Source organism: Pelodiscus sinensis, chromosome 9 (genome assembly GCF_049634645.1).
Source record: "Pelodiscus sinensis isolate JC-2024 chromosome 9, ASM4963464v1, whole genome shotgun sequence".
In the NCBI taxonomy this organism is placed as follows: Eukaryota; Metazoa; Chordata; order Testudines; family Trionychidae; genus Pelodiscus; species Pelodiscus sinensis.
The window spans coordinates 9,341,581-9,361,434 of record NC_134719.1 but is presented as its reverse complement, the minus strand read 5'-3'; the positions used below and the strand labels follow the sequence as shown (position 1 = coordinate 9,361,434).

General features: G+C 42.1%; 2 protein-coding genes across 5 annotated transcripts in view; one reads left to right on the top strand and one right to left on the bottom strand.

The window, feature by feature from the left end:
• The window catches only part of CC2D1B (coiled-coil and C2 domain containing 1B), a 66,792-nt gene extending 51,392 nt beyond the window's left edge, over window positions 1-15,400 (top strand). For both annotated transcript variants that reach the window (XM_075935974.1, XM_006126406.4), the window contains exons 23-25: window positions 7,922-8,012; window positions 9,182-9,311; window positions 14,500-15,400. In XM_075935974.1, coding sequence (XP_075792089.1) covers window positions 7,922-8,012; window positions 9,182-9,301 — 211 coding nt within the window. In that variant the 3' untranslated portion in view covers window positions 9,302-9,311; window positions 14,500-15,400. The remainder of the gene's footprint in view (window positions 1-7,921; window positions 8,013-9,181; window positions 9,312-14,499) is intronic.
• ZFYVE9 (zinc finger FYVE-type containing 9) overlaps window positions 14,947-19,854 on the bottom strand; it is a 124,333-nt gene continuing 119,425 nt past the window's right edge. For all 3 annotated transcript variants that reach the window (XM_075935973.1, XM_075935971.1, XM_075935972.1), the window contains 2 exons: window positions 18,402-18,578; window positions 14,947-17,846 (listed from right to left, as the gene is read on the bottom strand). In XM_075935973.1, coding sequence (XP_075792088.1) covers window positions 17,685-17,846; window positions 18,402-18,578 — 339 coding nt within the window. In that variant the 3' untranslated portion in view covers window positions 14,947-17,684. The remainder of the gene's footprint in view (window positions 17,847-18,401; window positions 18,579-19,854) is intronic.

Sequence of the window (19,854 nt, the reverse complement as noted above, 5' to 3'; positions counted from 1 at the left end):
TCTCCATTCTGACACAGTAGTGATAACAAAATGAAAGAACTGTTTGCCCTGTTTGTAATTTAGAATTGACACTCGTGTAATTTGCCTTTCTTTTTTCATTTGATCAGTAAACAGATGTCCAGTTTCATGCTACCATGTTTCAGCATTACCCTCTGACTATCTGAGCACTCTGACTTCTCTGGTAAAACTCAGTAAAACCTCACTAACGTGTACTCAGTGGTTCATTACTGCATTCTGCCAGTTAACAAGCACTGACCAATACAGTTTAAGATACAGAACATACAGTATCAAAATGTTGTATTCATGTAGCTTTAACAAGTGTTGCCTGGTTTGAACTGTGATTATTCAGTGCATTCTACTAAATATTATCTGGGTTAACTTTATAAAGCAATGAAATCTGGATGATGTGGCCTCTAACTGAGCTTTCTGCAGCTACAAGATCTTTGAGATGTAGGGTGAAACCATCTGATTTGTGGATAACTGAGGTTATGTTGTATTCAAGTCTCAAGTTGAGTAGAAGAACAACCTTTCACTTGCTGGTATTTCTCTTTCACCCCCACATAAACATTTAATAATCTATTGGCAAATCACTAATAGTAAAAGGGATAATAAATTATAATAATATTCTGCATGTCTGTAAGTGCCTCTATTTGTGGATCGCAAAGTAATTCCCAACCATTACTAGTGAACTAAATCTTACAGCACTCTTGGAGGCATGTGGTATCCTCCATCTTCTGTGGAAACTGAGGCATAGCAAGGTTTGAATGACTTTCCAAAGGTCACAACTATTCCAGGGGAAAGGCTCTAAATTTAACTCCATACCATGTGCTTTAACTGCTAGACAAGGCTCCATCTCAATGATGCATGAAATGCACCTCTCTTCTTGCTGTGAACATGTAGTTCAGATAATACAGTGATGGGACCTTAGAAATATCTAGACAGACGGTAGGTGAGAAGGAAGATAATTTAAAGTGTTTAAAGAAATTTTTTTACATCTGGGCTCATTTTGAATCCATTAGTACTGAGTGAACTAGATGTATTAATTCAGAGGTTAATTATGACCCATTATTAGGCTGAGATGTTGGATAATATGCCTTTTGTTATCACAGTGGCTGTGTTCATGCAGTTCTTTGTTTCTCTTGCTGGCACGTATGGAAATGCTCTCTAACTGTTCTGTGATTGGGTTCAAGTTTATAAAAGTTAATTTGTGAAAAAAACACTAACTACTTTAAAAAGCCTGTTGTTATTTTAAAACCTGAAGCTTAAATTTATGCCTCTAATGAAGGAATGTTTGATTCGTCTCCTCTTTTCTATATCACCACTGACTGCTCAACTGTCACTGCTCTTGTTTTGAGATTTAGTGTACCTCCCAGTCTTTATTGAACAAATTCACATTGGCTTTAACCTTTTTTTTTGTCTTGATGATCTTGTCAAGGAGCATTTCCCATCCCCCTAGCCAATGGTGGATTAGACACTGGGCCAGTGGGGCCCATGCTCCAGGGCCCCAACCAGCTGGAGGGGCCCATTTAAACATCCACTCTGTGGCAGTAGCAGCAGACAGGAAAAGCCCCTGCACCCAGATCCTGCTCCCTGACAGAAGCCATAAGGTGGGGAAAAGCCCCTCCCCAGTTTCCGACCTTGTCCCCAGCACACGCCACAGGACAGGGGAAGCCCTGTTTTCCAATGCCCCCGCCCAACCCCATGCCTGGCAGAAGCTGTAGGATGGGGAAAGCTCCTGCTCCCCAACACCCTTCATCCCCAGCAGAAGGGCTGGGTGGGAGAAGCACCAGTGCCCGACTCTGATTCCCCACAGGTGCGTGAGGGACTAGCAGGGAAAGCCCCATGACCTAGACCCCTGCTGTAGCTATCGGACTGAAGGAGCGCTCACTCCCTGCTGCAACTCCTGGCTCTGGTGTGGGAACAGAGCTTTTCTAGTCTTGGGGCTGCAGTGGGGGGAGCCAGAATAGGGGGTCCCTGGGTGGAACAGGAGTGGCCCTGGGGAAGAGGCAGAAAGGAATGGGACTGTGGATGGAGCCACGGGCAGAAGAGAGATGGGACCATAGGTGGAAGGGTTGGGGAGCACCCCGACTTGGTTCTGGTCCAGGAAACCTTAATTCACCTAGCAGCTTGGAGGTATATGACTCTGAGTCAGTCTTAAAATCACCCTAGAAAAGAATTGTCTAGAACTCTGACAAACTCTGGGTGTCCCTCTGGAGCAGAGATAAGTATGGCCATGTTGGGTCAGATGTGGTCCATCGAGCCCAAAATCCTGTCTTCTGACAGTAGACAGAGCTGGGTGCTTCAGAACAAAAATGGAGATTCCAGTCAGTATGTAGTTGAGGTCTTGGTCAAGCCAAGAAGGAAGGCTATGCAACATCTCCTTGTGCAAGCAGCTCACCCCTAATGCCTGAGCTACTAAAGAAGGTGCTAGCTCCTTGTACAGATACTGGCAACTTCTCTGTCGTCAGCTCCCTCTGTTTCTCATCCTCCTCTACTTTTGAGGGTGTGGGCCTTCCTTCCCTTGCCCTCCAGAGTGATGGAGTGGTATTGTTTTTTTAAACAACATTGGCTGTAGACATTATTCCTTCAGTCTACCCTGATAGTGTTCTTTCCTCTCCAAAGAATCTCTCATTGATTTGGCCCAGGGATCAATTCCTTGTCCCATGAATCAGGCCTTAAAAGCACCCTTTGAAGTCTAAAAGCCTTTCCAAAGAGAAAGTATCCCCTAATATCTCTGAGAATCATAGAAATGCAGAGCTGGAAGGGGCCTCAAGAGGTCAACTAGTCCAGTCTCCTGCATTGAGGGAAAACCAAACAGACTTACACCATCTGTGACAGAATTCTGTCCAACTTGTTCTTAAAAACCTGCAATGAGGGGGATTCCACTACCTCCCTTGAAAGAATCAGTCCCAGAATCTGACTACCTTTATAGCTAAGTTAGAAAGTTTTTACTATAGTCTAAGCTACCCTTGCTGCAGGTTAAGCCCCTTGCTGCTTGTCCTGTCTTCAGTGGACATGAAGAACAATTGGTAACAGTCCTCAACATATCTGAAGACTATTATCAGGTCCCCACCCTTTCAGTCTTCTCTTCTCAAAAATAAATATGCACATTTTTAGCCTTTTCTGATAGGTTAGATTTTCTAAAACTTTTGTTTTTTATTGCTTTTCTTTTCACTCTTCATAGGTGCTTTCCCTCTTTTTCCAAACATTCATTTGAAGCCTGTGCATTCCTTTATGCATTCTGATACTAAAGCCCGCCCACTCCTCTTGTTTAGAAACATTCCAGCCTGTGTGCTAAGAGATCCACTTACTATATTTCTTGGCATCTCACTCCTAATATGCCAGACTATATGTAATTACAGTGCCATGTAAATGAATATTTACTATGGTACGCTCAGTATTAGAATGTGTCTGCTTTAGAAATAGTGGAATGTGGCCAAATAGAATTAGTGTTTCATGCACTGCCTGGAACCAGAAGACAGATGCAATACATTGTTAAAATTGATTCTGAGCAAATGAAACTTCTGAAGCCATGGCCTAGAGTAAGAGACTTTATATTCTCAGTTGTAGATGCTCCAGAATTAAGCAGAGATTGGAATCTGGTTTTGAAGGCTATTGTGTTAAAGAAAAAATAATTAGAGCTGAAAAAGCTGGTGCTTAACTTTAAAGGTTCATGAACATAAGAAGAAAACACCAAAAACCAGCTGAAGGAGAGTTGTCTAATTCCACTTCATAGATCAGGTGATTAGCATCTGAATAATGCAAAGGGAATTTCCTAGCAAAGTGAAGCACTCAGAACAGGTAACGTCACAATTCTACATGCTCCTACTAAGGATGTTAAATATCAGCTAATTGATTAATCTAATAGTTGATGCATTTTGCATCAACTATTCAATTTGTAGCAACTAAGGGCTGTTGCTACACTTCAAAGGCGAAAGCGCCATGTGGAGCTCAAAGGTGAGCTGGGGTCTCTCCCGGTGATCGCAGGCTTCATGCAGCACTGCCGCTTTGAAATGCTATGTGCAGCCTGACACCGGGCTCCACGCAGCGTTTCAAAGTGGCAGCATCACAGAGCCCAGGGTCAGCGGCGGAGTCCCCAGATGACCCCGGGCTCCATGCGGCGCTGCCACTTTGAAAAGCTGTGTGCAGCCTGGGGACACCCTAGCTGGCCCCCCAGGCTGCACACAGTGTTTCAAAGCACCAGCGCCACATGGATCCCGGGGTCTGGCCCCAGGCTCCAAGTGGTGCTGCCGCTTTGAAGTATCCCTTCCTCTTGCTGCCTTATTCTGATAGAGGCATCAAGGGAGGGTGGGGAAGTGACTAGTCGACTAGCCTGTTTACTAGTCTCTCTCATCCCGAGCTCTTACAGGATTTTGTCATGTCAGTGCAGCTTCATCAGTAAAGGTCACGTGCACTTGTGAGTGTACTTTGAGAGAGTGCTTCTGCCAAATGAACACAGAGACAGGAAAATTGGATCATCCATGCCTCTAGCTCTGGAAACACTGGATGCATCCTCTTGTTCTGCCAGAGCTACTCTTTCTTGGGTGGGCAAGCTTACAGAAATATGAATCCATCAGAGCAAAACGGTGTGATGTCTATTTTAAATTAAATTTCCCTAGCATTAACTCCCAGATGCTTCACCTGATTACAATTTGGTGCATGTTCCAGGGCTTCCAGTGTAGTGGCCTTGCAGCATCTGTTGCTCAATCTGTGTGTAGCCCACACCCAGTCAGTGTGGAGCACTGTTCCATCTAGTGGTGGTTGGGTGACCTATAAAAATTCATCAGCCTGCGTCCGCCTTGGGTAACAGATGTGGGTTCTTGAGCTCAAACAATAGAGATTCCTGCTATTAAAAGCCAAAGGTTCTAAGTTCCATCTCTGCTGCTGACAGCGCATCCAGGTGCATGATATAACAAATGCAAATAAAAATGTCTTTTGTATATTCCAGTGGTACAGACTCTTTGGGGAGTGTATGGATAAAGCAGTCCCGGGGGCTTTGGAGAAGGTGGAAAAAGCCCCACATTCCTCTTATTCCAATCAGAGATTTCAGTCCATATAATCTCAGTGGGTATGCTTTTTAAGGTTACCACTGTTCCAAGGAGCAACATATAGATATTGTGCTTGAGACAGAGACAGACATTTTAGGGAGTAGGAGGATATATAGTAAGTTTCTATGAAAAAAAATCCAACTCAGAAACCCATGCAGGACATTATTTCCCCAAGTTTGAGGACATGTTGGTCCACTTTCTGGCCCTTTTATACACCATTCCAGTGGCTGTGCCTTTTATGTTACACCTTTCAGAAGGTGCTATGCAGAATCAGGCTCCTTCTGTCAGGGAAGTTGGACCCTTATCAGTGAATTAAATGGGTACTTGAGACAATCAGAGCAGTATGTTTGGTAGACCTTTCTTCTTGTCCCAGGAATTCATTTTAAAAAACAAGTGCCTAAAATTATGCTCCCAAGTTCATAGGCATCTTAAATGGTCTTAAAGTGCTGGGCATCCTGACTTTCAACTCTTTTTTTTTTAATTGATCTTGGCCCAAGTCTTTTTCCCCTAATTTAACAAAAAGCCTGTATATCTCATGAAATGAAGGTGCAATAGACCTTCTTACATTTCAGAATGATAGAGCTCGTTCCACAGAGAAACAAATGTTGTGGATCACAATCAGGTATTTTTGTTTTACAGAAGAGAAACAAGCCTGCAAGGCATATTGGATTTCACATTTCTGAAACAAACTGACAAACACATTATAACAACATCCTTTTCATACTCTAGAATAGATCTTTGGTATGTAATGATAACTCTCCATCAGATTTAATGAGTTGTTGTCAATGCAGATGCCTTTCAGGTTTTTCTTAACAGGAAACAGTTTCAACACAGAGCACTCATGTTTCAGATTTACAAAGCCACAAGCTTTTATGAAGATATTAATTGTCCCAATACCTTCCCTCCAAAAGAAAGGGACCCACGTTAAACCATTTTTCTGGATGACCAATTCATCAGGCCTTCATTTCAAGTCACAGCTACTCAGGGAATAACAATCATCATTATCTCTTCAGGGATATCACTCTGAAATTAATAAGTGGGAAGATTGAACAATAGCCTTTACAAGTCTCCGGCATCTATGGATTGTTCTAGATGCTGGCCAGGACAGAGTCTTTGTCTCAGAAGACAGGAAGTGAAAGAGAGAATCTTTGATTTCTCAGACACTCTTTCCCCTTCTCCACTTTTCTATACTAAAATCCCTAACTCAGTTCCTGGGCATATTGATCTCATGTCTGGATACCTTTTCAGTGGGACCTTGCAGAATTACCTGCTTCCTTTCCAGGCAGTAATTCAATTGAATCAACCTATGGAAATCTATCTCAGAAGGATTTCATTTATGCCTTCTACTCTGCTGATAGTGAAAATGGTTAAAGAAAGTCCAGAGGAATAAGGCACAATAATTCTGGTCACTACTTCTTGGCCTAGCAGTTTTCAGCTCTTTTAGATATGACATCTTCACACTACAGGAACAGGGCCTTTATCTGGTGCTGTTCAAACTATTCATCTGGAAATAGAAAGAAATGTGTTAGAGTCATGTGGACATTTGAAAGAAAATAATGAATACTCTGCATCTTCGAGGAAATTTACAATGTCTGCAGTGTCTAGTTGGCCAAGATTCAGGTAATACAAGTGAGATCTAGCAAGATAAACTTAGATAAAATAAAAGCTGGTTGAGATTCTATAGAATGGCTTAATCATGTGGCTCGAGGCTAATGCTTTAGAATGACAAAACTGTTGAGTTATAAGAAACCGAGGAGAGTTTTTCTAATCTTTCTCCCAATACCATGTTCTTGGGCACCATAAGTCCAACATGCACAGTTTCCCGTCTTGAATTGTGTGTGTCTAAGCTCCATAAAACCACTTTTCTAGCCTTATCAGTCAGTATGTGCCTGTCTCAAAGTATTTTACCACCATCTGAGCCAGAAAAATATCAAAGTTTAGTGTGATCTATGACCCTCTCACGTTTCCTCAGAGGCCTGCATTAGCTCCATACTCACTCTGGCTGCTACTTGCTTGTAAGCACCATGCTCTGTAAAATGCCATACAAATAGTGCTAGATACATAATAAGAGCTGGTTGGAAAATGGAAGTTTCATTATGTGGGAAACTGACACTTTAGAATTACTTTCGTTCTGAATTGAAAGTGTTAACATTTTCCACAAAATAGAAATTTTGAAAATTGCTTTAATTTTAAAAGGTTTTCAATACTTAATTGTATTAAGTATTTTAATTTAACAGTTTAATATTTTGAAACTAAATGAATTGAAAAGAAAAAGATAAAACTTTTTTACTACCTTAGTGAAACAGGGTTTTGACAGTAAGGAATCAAAAGTCCATTGCTTTTCATTTTCTCCTGTCAAGTTTTGTTGAAATTGACACTTCCCACAAAACATGTAGATTTAGATAAAACTTCATTTTCCATTTGAAAACTTTTCTATCAAAAGAATCTTTTCTGAACCAGCTCTAATGTCATGTAGGCACATTCTGTGTAGGAGACCTTACCTTTCTGTCCAGGTGATTTTTTTCCCCCCCAAAGATCTTGATTGATTATAGAGAGCCCAGGACAGTAAGTGTGCGAGAGCCCTGATGCTGTTCTAAAGTCTGACTCTCCTGCATAGGGGTGAAGGTTATTGTCAATAGAATGCTAGACCAAGCCCTCTTCCTGAGTTTTTCACTTGTTTTGTTTTTTCCTTCTCTTTTAATTGATTAAAGACTTTGATCGCTTGTCCCTCCGTTTTAGTAGAGCTGAGTAGCTGGACCCTTTTGTCATGATCCTAAAACCTTGATGAAAGAGGTCATGACCTCATATCATTCTTCTCTTTTGATACGTTAAGAGAGTCTGTCTTTCCACTAAGGTAATTTTCTTTAAAACAGGGGCCTTTTCAGAAGTGACAAGCAAGTGGGAACAGCACAGTTGAAACTGGACAAACTGGAATCAGAATGTGAAATTAGAGAGATCATTGAGGTATGCTTTGTTCTTCTGTTGATATAGCAGTAACAAAATACTCGAGCAGGTGGGGTGTGTGTGTGTGTGTGTGTGTGTGTGTGTGTATGTGTGTGTGTGCGCGCGCGCGCATCTATATACATATATAGATAGGTATTTACCTAGATTAATCTTAGCCTCATGTCTCCAACATTCAATGAAAACCTCATCAGACTAGCATGCCCTATGTAGTTTATTTTATATGATACAGCCTCATCCTTTCCTTCTTGTGTGATAAAAGATGTAAGGTTGCTCGCTCCTGGCCCGTGAGAGTAATTAACCATTAGAACAACTCACCTAGTGAGGTGGTCTCTTCTCCATCATTTGCCATCTTAAAATCAACACTGGGCTCATTGTTTAATCCTCACAGTTACACGCAGCCCTCTCCCCCACCCCACCTCTGTATTAGAAGCAGTGAGAGGGAGAGGGGGAATCCAGTACACATGGGGAGCCACCAGTTTCCCCTTCTCTCACCTCTGATACAGAGGCAGCAATGTGGAGATTGAGGGGAGCAGGTAGGAGCCAGTGCTCGCAGGTAAATATGTAACCACTGAAAATTTACAATGTTAACACATTTAACATATTTTAACATCCCTATTCTGCACCTGACCCATGAGGCATTGCAAACTCTTCCCAAGCTACTCTAGTGTAGAGGTGTTGCACCAACACAAGGAGCATAGGGTGGACATGCAACAGTGGTCTAATTAAAATGGCATATCTTTTGTTGACAAAACTCCGTAATGTAGATGTGGCCTTAATGCTTTCTGGAAATAAAACACCAGATACATCCTTGCAGTGTGTACAACTAGTTAGACATCCCTCCTGTGTGTTGGTAAATAAAAATAAGAACATATAAAAAGGTAAAATCCATTTATTTTTCAGAGAACTTCCACTATAATGGAACTCCTTTGTTTAATACAAACTGTTCTAGCCATTTTGATCATTCTGTTGAATGTCTGTGTTATAGCCTATTTATATTCATCCTGTTTAATCACATGAGGCAAAGACAAAAGCTGCCCTTTTCAGTGAGAGTGCCACAAAAGACTTTGCAGTTTCAGTGGGGGGTGGGTCGGCGGGGGTGTGTATATGTGTGTGCACGAGAGAGTGTACATGCATGCGGGAGAACAACACTATTTTTATGGTGCTTTCAGATTCTGGATGGTAGGAAGCCCACTGGAGGGAAACTAGAGGTGAAAGTCAGACTCAGGGAGCCGCTCAGTGGTCAAGATCTTCAAACAGTTACAGAAAACTGGTTGGTCCTTGAACATTAGTCAATCTAAGGTATGAATACTCCTTTCTTCTCAATATACTTCCCTCTTGAAGTTGAGAGGGCCACTAGCATTCTCTTACACTATCAATGACTTGTCTGTGTGACTAAGGCTCCTAGATGGGATCTTCTATATGTTTCTAGTGATGTTTTGATTTTTCTAATATATATAAAAAAGCTTTTCCTCCCAGACAACAGAATGATGTCATCACTCTGCTCTCTCAGTCTCTGGCTGTGAAAGCCCCACCTCCTATGCCAGGGGTTGGCAACCTATGGTTCCCAAGCCAAATTTGGCTCTTTTGCAGCTCCAGTTCAGCCCTCCTGCTGTCCCTGCAGCAAGGAGCCCGCGCTGGCACTACAGCTGCTTCACACACAAACCCCTGGCCGCATGAGGTTGATATGCCAGCACTAGCTTCCTGTGAGAGGGTGAAAAAAGCCCTGAGGCTCTGGATTGCAGGGAAGAAGTGGAGCTAGAAACAGCTGAGTGCCCTGGTGCTTCCCTTCCCCCCCACTCCTGGCTTGGGGACAGCATTGCAGGGATGCACTTCCTAGAGGCTTTTCCTACTACTCCTATTGGCTGTAATCTGGCCAATGGGAGTAGCAGAAGGTGGTGCCGGGAACAGTGCAAAAGCAAGTAAGTGGTCCCCACCCACTCAGAGACCCTGCACATCCACCTTTCTCACTCACCGCCCAGCTGAGACTCCATACAGCCAGCCTCCTCACTCACTGCCCCCCCCAGCCCTTTCAGATGCACCCTCAGTCGAGACCCTGCACCTCCAGCCCCCTCACGCATCCCCTCAGCTGAGATCCTGCATACCCAGTGCTCTCACGCACACTCTGCCCATGCCCCCAGCCTCCTTACACATACCTCTCCTGCCGAGACCCTGTACCCCCAGCCCACTCATTCACTGCCCTTCTGAGATCCCGCACCCCCAACCACCTCATGCACCTCTTCCACTGAGACCTTGCACCCTCCAGCCTGCTCCTGAACTCTCCCCCCTGGCCAGACACCCTGCCCCCAGCCCACTTCTGCACTCTCCCTTGCTCCTGCAAAAGCCAACAGAGAGAGGAGGGTTGGCGAATATAACATGTTTGTTTTAAATACAGGCAGTCCCCAGGTTACGTGCAAGATAGGGACTGTAGGTTTGTTCTTAAGTTGAATCTGTATGTAAGTCGGAACTGGCGTCCAGATTCAGCCGCTGCTGAAACTGACCGCCAGTTCTGACTTACATACAGATTCAACTTAAGAACCCCAAGTCAGCTGCTGCTGAAACTGATCAGCAGCTGATTCCAGGAAGCCCTGGGGCAGAGCAACTGTGCCTCGGGCTTCCTGTAGTCAGCGCTGGTCAGTTTCAGCAACGGCTGACTTGGGGACGTCTGGGGCAGAGCAGCTGGGGTGCTGCTGGGTTGGTCCAGTAGTGCCCAGAGCGGCGCTGCGAGACCAACCGGCAGCGCCCCAGCTGCTCTGCCCCAGGGTCCACAACAAAAGCCTGGTCTGCTGGGGGGGGCACACTAGCTGCGCCCCCCCAGCAGACCAGGGACACAGGGAGCAAAGTGGCAGCGGGGGGTGCCTCGCCTCTGAGGCTTTGCTCTGGCGCCGGACCGCTTTGCTCCCGATGCTCCTGGTCTGCTGGAGACGGTCCCCAGCAGACCAGGGGCACCGGGAGCAGCTTTTCTCGCCCCGGAGCTCGAGGTGGCTGACAGCTGCCTGTGAGCTCCGGGGCGAGAGAGCCCCGTTCGTAAGTGCGGATCCGACATAAGTCAGATCCGCGTAAGTCGGGGACTGCCTGTAATGAGGAATTGGAAAAGGTCCAGAGAAGAGTAACAAAAATTATTAAAGGTCTAGAAAACATGTCCTGTGAGGGAAGACTGAAAGAATTGGCCTTGTTTGGTTTAGAAAGGAGAAGACTTAGAGCAGACATAATAGGTGTTTTCGAGTATCTTAAAGGGATGTTATGGGGAGAAAAGTTGTTGTTCTTGTCCTCTGATGATGGGATGGGAAGTGATGGGCTTCATTTGTAGCAAGGGAGGTTTACGTTGGACGTTGGGAAAAACTTCCTAACTTTCAGGTTGGTTGAACGCTGGAATAAATTGCCCAGGGAGATTGTGGAATCTCCATCACTGGAGATATTTGAGTGCAGGTTGGATAGACATCTATCAGGGTGATCTAAAAGGTCCTGCCGTGACGGCAGGGAACTGGACTCAATGTACTCTCGAGGTCCCTTCCAATTCTATGATATTTCTGTTAAAACTCTAATCATATTCTCTGCTGATCTCAATCAGTTGGATGGGAGGGTTAATATCATGGGGTTTGGTAGCAATTCCTATGCTTCCATTTTTTATAAATGGAAGTTAAGCAAAATTCTTTTTACCTTTTACCTTTTTTCTAATGCTCTTTATTGTTTGCATAAGACCTTTGAAATTAAGCATGAAGAAAGACCTTGAGCTGAAGAAATTCTTTTTGTCTAGTAAATTTTTTAGGTTTAAGCTTTAGCTGATCAAATGGCTATTTCCCTTCTGTTAATTGAATTCTTCAGGAAATATTACGGTTATTAGTATAATGCCAAAATTACAACTTGAACATTCTGAAGAACTAGCCCATGCACACACTGTTCAGAGAATACCTGCTTGCTGGCAAAACAGCTGCAGGACTAGATAGTAGGGGAAGAATCAAACTAAGCTTCCTCTGCTCCCAGCTACTGCTTTGGATCCTGCATATGCCTCCTGTAGATCATATCTTCCCCCGTGAGGTACCATGATTTTTTTACCTTTTTGTCTTAGAATAAATTGTCATAAATAACATCTATTCTAAGGGCTGGTCTGCACATACATGAGAGAGCAATATAAGTTATGCAACTTCAGCTCTGTGACTAATGTAGCTGAAGTCAACGTATTTAAATCTACTTACTGCAATGTATCAAATAAACACCCCTTGCATTTTTCATTGAGGTGGAGTACTGGGAGAGTAATAGGAGGTTGACTATCAAGTCTATAAGGGTATGTTCCACGAGGAGTACAGGTAGTTTGGAATAGGAAGCCTAGTCCAAACTACCTAGTTCGTGCCGCGTGTAGCCGCGGGCACAGAGTCTGAACTAGCGGACATTTAAAAATGGCGGCGCCTGGCAACATGCAAATGAAGCCTGGGAAATTCAAATCCCGGGCTTCATTTGCAACTCCGGTTGACTACATTACCACCCTAGTTCGAACTACGGTGGTAGTGTAGACATACCCTAAGAGACATGATAAATCGACTTCTGATGGATCAATTGCTGCCTCATCAATCTGGCTTGCAGTGAGGACATGCCCTTTGGAAAGTTGAGATCGCAAAGTCAAGCAATTGAAAGTTAGGAAATGACAAATATACAGCTTCCTGTGGAATCTCAGTTCTCCCTTCTTGCACATATAATGGTATGCAATCATGCACTTTAAACTCTTTTTTCCACAGTACCCCTATCTCATTCAGTGCATGAATGGGATGCCCATGGGAACTGGATTAAGATTCCATGGGCAACTGTACACTTGGCACTTTCTACCCGTGGAGTGTTTGCATTAACTTGAACTTTTAGTGTAGATTGTATGTGTAAGTGTACATCAAGCTATGCTTCTAAAAAATCAACATTAGTCTGACTTTTTTCTTCAAAATATTCAGATGTATCAGTTATATGGATAGTCTGAAAACTTAAACCTGTCTTTGCTTGCTCAGCTTTGAGTTGTGCTCATGAACTCACAGGAGAGAGGTCACTCGGTACTCAAACCTGCTGTTTGAATCACTTTGAGTTGCTCTCTGCTCCTCTGAGTATACTGGTGTAAAACTTAGTAATGTTCCTATAAGCTATCAGTACTTGTGGGGAGAAAGATTGGAGGGCTCACTGAGCATGTGTTACTAATTTACAGGAGACATTTGTGGACCACACTGTATAAACACAGAACAAAAAGTCTGCTCCAAGCACTTAATTGGTCAGTCCTAGTTCAAAGCAGTCTCAGGATACTTCCTCCCCCTCCAGTTGTCATGGCACATTTCTTGGCATATATTCTTTTGCAATTCAAAGAGCAATTATTCTTAGATCACACCTCGGTGAAATAAGTGATTATCATTTTGATTCGTCATGTCTTACCTAAGACTTGATTTGAAAGATCTGGATGTCTAGTGCTTAGGTCCAAATTTGGAACATTGAAAATCCCACTCGTACTGAGTGAACATAAGGATTCTAAGGTCCCTAAGATTCTGTCTGCAGTGCAAAGAAAAGCTGATGGCCCTGCGTTTCAAAGCCTGGGCTAAAAAATAGCCACAGAAACTTTGGGCTAGAGCTGAGGCACCTAGAGCCTTCCCCTCTGAATTTCAGAAACTGGGCTTGAGCCCAAGTGGAAACATTTACACTAGTTTTAGCCTAGCATCAGTTGACCTGGGCTTAGAGACTCAGCACAACAGGTTTTTCTTTGCAGTGTAGACATTGCCTGAAAGACCAACCAGGATGACAAGTGAACTGTACAAAGTGTGGCTGCATGCCTGTACACCACTTAAGGCAGGGGTTCTCAACTAAGGGTATAATATACCCCTGGGTGTATGCAGAGGACTTCGAGGGGGAGAGGGGGCATTAATTCCTCTAGGGATTTGTCAAGTTTTACAACAGGATACATAAAAAGCACTGGTGCAACCAGTTTCATGCAGTGACTTTTTATACTGTTCTATAGCATATATGCTGAAATGTAAACAGTATTTACATTCCAGTTTATTTATATGGTAAAAATGAGTATTGGTAATTTTTCAGTAATAGTGTACTGTGACACTTTTTTATGTAATGCCTGATTTTGTAAGAAATTCATTTTTAAGTCAAATGAAACTTGGGGGTAGGCCAGCCAAATCAAAAACCTAAAGGGACAGGTTAGTCTGGAAAGGGAGACACACATTGTAAATACTCCAAGGCTGACACATTTGCCCACATGTTTGAAGCAGTGACATAACTTGCCACAAGGTGTTGGGAGCACTAACTTTTGGTCCTCCATAATTTAACACTCTGCTGCATGTATATCTTCAATCACTTAACCTGCAACTAAATGAAAAGTTTTGCTTGGGATTTCTATGCTAGCTAACTAGCTACTTCAAACAGCACAATGGCAACAGTATGTAGCCTTAATTATGGGATACTTACTTAGCACAGTGGCAAAACATGTTTGTTTTTTTTTGTTGGTTTTTTTTTTCAGATTCAGGAATGCATAAAGCCGCAGAGTGGACTTTGTACATAGAAAGATGCTGCTGCCTGCAAGCACCAAAGATGTTAGATGAATGCACTACTGAAAATAACATGTCTTTATTTTGGTAACTATTTTATGGTGTGTTAAGCCCCTGGAAACTTATTACTAGTGGTAAAAATGGAATTGATCTATGCAAAATGGACTGAATTGCCTTAAGATGGGACTACTAATGTTAGCACCAGATGAATGTTACATAAACTCATCACAACTATCCTGTGCTGGGACTGTTTCACAGTGTTGTGTGAAACCACTAATGGTTTTGCTCTTGAAAAATTCACTGGAGCAATATAAGATTGGATAATTTGCAAATGAGACCTTATGCTCCCAGCATGGCTAGCTTGTGGTAGAATCAACTCTTTCAGACATATATGCTCTTATGTTGTTAATGCCACCTCCTGCTTCCTCTTATGGTCACCCTCGGGCCCTTCTGACTAACTGTATGCTGCTCCAGTAAGTGTCTGAGGATGAAGAAAATAGCAGAGATCTAGCAGCAGTGTATCCCATCTCCTCTACATGTTCTTGCAGCATCCTGAACTAGATGTGCCTTGACTTGAGGTAACAATAGGATATGAGGAATTTTTTTTTACAACTGGGTTTGGAATTGGTTAGCAGGTGCCTGTCATGTTTCCCCAACTGTTTGTTCCAGCTCAGCCTGCTTTGTGTGCCTTCATTTTCTTAACACTTGGAAATCAGTAAAGCCTAATATGGTTTCTAAAGTCACAGGGTTTTCTGAACTGGAGCATTTCACTTGTTGATTGAAAAATCACCACTCTTATTTGTCTAGAAACTGGGTTATAGCTGTTAGCAGAATTTTTTTATGGACTGTATATAAAATATGGTACTAAAATTGCTTGATGTGTATTCTTAAACTACATGACTGAAGAAATGATTGATAGTAAAAAGGAAGCTATGCCTGCATGGGTGTCAGCACTACTGAAGCATATTGTCAGATCAAATTCACAGACAAGACTCTACAAGTTAAGGTAGCACTTCTGCTTACTGAAGGGTTGAAAACAATACAGTATTTAGTTTAATTTCAATAAATTTAATATACAAAACTACATGTTGAAAATAAAAATATAATATGCAGTTTTTTGCAGTGTTAACTAACTGAATTTTAAAAGTACAATTTTTTTCTAAAACAAGTTCTCATTTTCTGAATATGGTAATTTTAAGGTCATTTAAAAGGCTATAATTGAAGCAAACAATTCAGTCACCAGTCAACAGTGATTTGCATAACCATAACCCAAACCTAAGTGACTCTTAGGGGTAAGGAAGAGAAGATTGGGTTTTTTAGCCTCAGTAAGCATAACTTAATGGAACTAAAGTAACTGAAAAGCTTCTGCTACAGCAAAGCTAGAATAGTTTCCAGCAGTAGGATTTTTTTAGTTGTCAATCAAGAGCTTTCAGACAGTTTAACTTACACTCTGTAGACATGTATATCAATACTCAAGAGTGTGCAAAAACAAAATATGTTGTAGGGAATTTAAAAGCAACTCAAGTCAAACTTAATTTTTTTTATAGCAAAACAAATGAAAATGCTTCTTGGATTTCTGTGTAGGAACTTAAACTGATCAGCCAGAAACATTTTAGGAGTAGCACATACCACCTATTACTAAATGACAGAGGTAAGGTTCATTTTAATATAAATGCAAACAAAAAGTGAGACTACGGCTCTCCCCCCTTTTATTTTTTTTACTAATTCAGTTGAACCTAGTTCTTACAACTCTTCCTTCCAAACATGTGTTGAGGTGACAGCTGGAATTTTCTAGACTGCACGTGGGTGATTTTACTGTTTTTAAAATAGCACTAGCCAATCACTCAATTGCATTCAGTGCCTGGACAGCTAGGATATGCTTTTTTAAAATACATTGCTACCACTATAGGTGTTTCCCTTCTCCCAGCTGATGCTTTCCTCTACTGGTGTTTTGTTGGCCCTTCCTGTTACCTCCCTAGAGTGGGTTGTAACAGTTAAGTAGCTCATTGCTCTTCCCAGTTGCTAGCCATTTTCTAGGGATGGAAATTTAATTAACAGCCATTCTTTCTGGCTGTTCCGCCTTTTCCTAATGCTGTACAGCAGGAGTTGAGCAGCTGCTCCCCTCAATTGCCCTTTGTAGGTGAGGCCAAGTGCAAGTTTTCTGAACCAAAGCCTTGTGTAGCACAACATGCAACAAACAGCCACTTTGTGCTTTTTGTCATGGGTGCAAGCTTTACATGGTGCTGCTAATATGAAAAGTTAAGTGCAAGTTGCATTATGTGATACTAGTGTTGCACTACAGTCTACAGCAATGAGGAGACTTACAAAAGTGCCCTGGGTGTTACGTCTCTTTAAAAAGCAGGACCTACTGGGGGAACAGAAATACCATAACTGTACTTTAGAGCTAACTTTTCTTTTACCTTTGACAGGTGCATACCTGTGACATTCATACAGAAATGTAAACAAAATACAGAATGGCAAAGTATTTCTAGGTTATAGAAATCTGAGGTGACAAGTTTTGTAACAAGTAGGGAAAATACATATATTAGCCTAATATACATACAGAACTGCAAGTTTAAATTATATACCACCGACAGAGGGATGCCCTTTCTTTCAATCATATGCTATATTTTTTGGCTAGGTAACTTTCCCATGCATGTCTCTAGGCATATCCAAGTATCTCTGATGTACTTCAACCAATAATCTGGTTAAAATAATGTAAACATTACTTTTTAATGTCTACAGAATAACCACAAACGGCATTAGGATGAGGTCAGAATGGAGGTCTTGATTGTTTCTTATATGTCCATCTACAAACAGTACAAATTTGACATTTCATCTTTTATTTACGCCCCAGTGATCTTTGCACCCGTTTGAGCATTTAGAGTACATGACTGTAATTAAGTCTTTAAACATGAGCATTATTTTTCTAAACAGTAACAGAAGTGTATTAGCTGCAAGGATAGCATAGACATTTTGTAGTATAGAAGCTGCCCTGATCCTCTGTTTGTTGACAATGCATAGAAGATTTAGAATTATGGAACAACTCCCCCCCTCTCCCCATAGTGTTAACAAAAAGCTTAATCTTCCAGTTTTAAAGTGCAAATGATTCAGATACAACTGCTGCTGGAACAGGTCTGAACAAAAAATGAAGTCCTTATGAGATGTTTTCCAGAATATAAAAGATGAGCTCCATTATGACTGGCCCCTCACTCAACTGACATGCTCCTCCATGAATCACTGGAACTAAGGCACTGTCCAGGTCATTCATGTATTGAGAGGGCAGTGGCTGTCCATTACTCCCAGCTTGATAGCCAACCTAAAAGATACAAAGTGAAAGCTTTAAAAAGAGGATATATTCATACCAGGCTCTAAACTAACAAAATGCTTCGAAGTGGGTGAGATGATATATCTTTTATTGGACCATCTTCTACTGGTGGAAGACACAAGCCATCAGAGAGGGTCACAGTGTTATGAAGTGCAAGAAAACACTTAAAATGAAGGAGGTAATTAACACCTCTGCAGACAAAGAAGGGTTAGCATATTACAAATTGTTGTAATAAGCATTTATGGAGACAGCATTTTTTTAGTCTATCAGTTATGAATTTAAGTTCAAAGCTCATCTTTTGAAAATGCTGTGCAGGTTTTTTTTGGAGGACAAGACTGGCAACTCAAAATTTCATGTTGCAGTTCCATTAATACAGGAAAAAATTTGCAGCATTAAGTGCTAACAGTAGCATTTAATGTTGCCACTTCGTAGCCTCCAGAATCAAGCATTAGAATGGTTGAACTCTCATGTCCCCTTTTCCAACACATCCTCTTCACAGCACCAAAACGAGATAACTGAAATTAGAAGAAACTCTTTGCAACTTACTTGATCCGAGTCAAGTGTAACACGCAAACCAAGTTTAGTCATTCCATCTTCCTTCAATAACTTAAGGTGAGGACAGAGAGCTAAACAGAAAGCCTTGGCCACATTCTCAGTCAGTCTGCTATGATCTGCTGGGTCACTTAGACCATTATGTTGGTCATCATTCTCCAGAAAAAACACCTGAACAAAACAAAAAGGGGGCAATCAACATGACTTATTAATCAAAAAAGAGCAGCATCAGATAGAGTAAAAAGACTTTCAATTAATACAGCCATTTAAGGACACTGCTACCTTCGACAAATGTAAGATAAAGCAAGATTTTGATCAGCTCTTCACAGTATTTGGGGACTTTTTGAAGATTCAAATAGAAGCTGCTTTCCCAATAGGTCTGCACCCTGAATGTCTGATAATGTTCCATGTGTGGAATATTTTTATGTGCAGTGAGGCTTGCGTGAATGTGCACCACCAGGAGAAACAAAAAACCTAGCTGTGGACACTCTGCTAATAAGCTAGGCAGCCGCGCAAGCACTCAGTTTAAAGGAAATACTGGTCTCTCTCTAAAGCCCAGACTTGTATTGTATTCACCTCACAGCAGTCCTAGTGGGTGACGAGGAAGGGATGCTCACTAGAATGTGACAACAGGAGAGCTGCCAAATAACTATTTAAAGGTGAAGTTTCACATTTGGTTCTGTTTGTAGAATTTCAAGTTGCGTTTCCCCATCCAGGTGAGGATGTAGACTGGAATGATCCTGATCTCTCATGCCTAGGCTAATCCCAAAGTGCTCTAGGAACTGGACCCAAACGTGGCCAGTGTGAGACAGTCAGCACCTCTCAGGCTGTACTCATAAGGCTAAGCAGCCAGCACTTCCCGCAATGCCCTAGTGCTCCTAGAGCCTCCTCCCTGGGGGCTAGAAATGCCAACATCCTGTACCCATCTGTTCCTGCCAGCTCCTCTGCTTCCATCTTTCAATGCTGGCCTTGCCCTTGTGGAGTGTGTTCCCAGTGGAGGCCATGTTGAAAGTATCCCACCACAGGCCATGTGTTGAGCCCCGTGTAAACCCAAACTGCACCATGGGCCTCAAACAAACAGGCCGTGGGGCGTATGTGGCCTGCCTGTCGAGTAGCCTTGCCTTAGTACAACAGGGGCTTTTTCCATTTACTCCTATGCATTTTTATACTTTAGCCTTACATAAAAAGATTGTTAAAGCACTATTAAGTAAACTATACATCACTTCCACTTTAGAAAATTACAGTATCATTTTTGAAGCATGTTATTAAAATGACTTGAGAATTAAAATTGTTATAGTAGAAACCCCCGCAATCTGAAAAAGTGCCAGAATTTTTTATATAGTTAACTAAACATTGAAACCATTCCCTCACATCAGCTTGAATGTTGGGGAAAAGGTACACATATAATGAACGACAGCTAAAACTGGCCTGGTTTTCCATTCAGCTA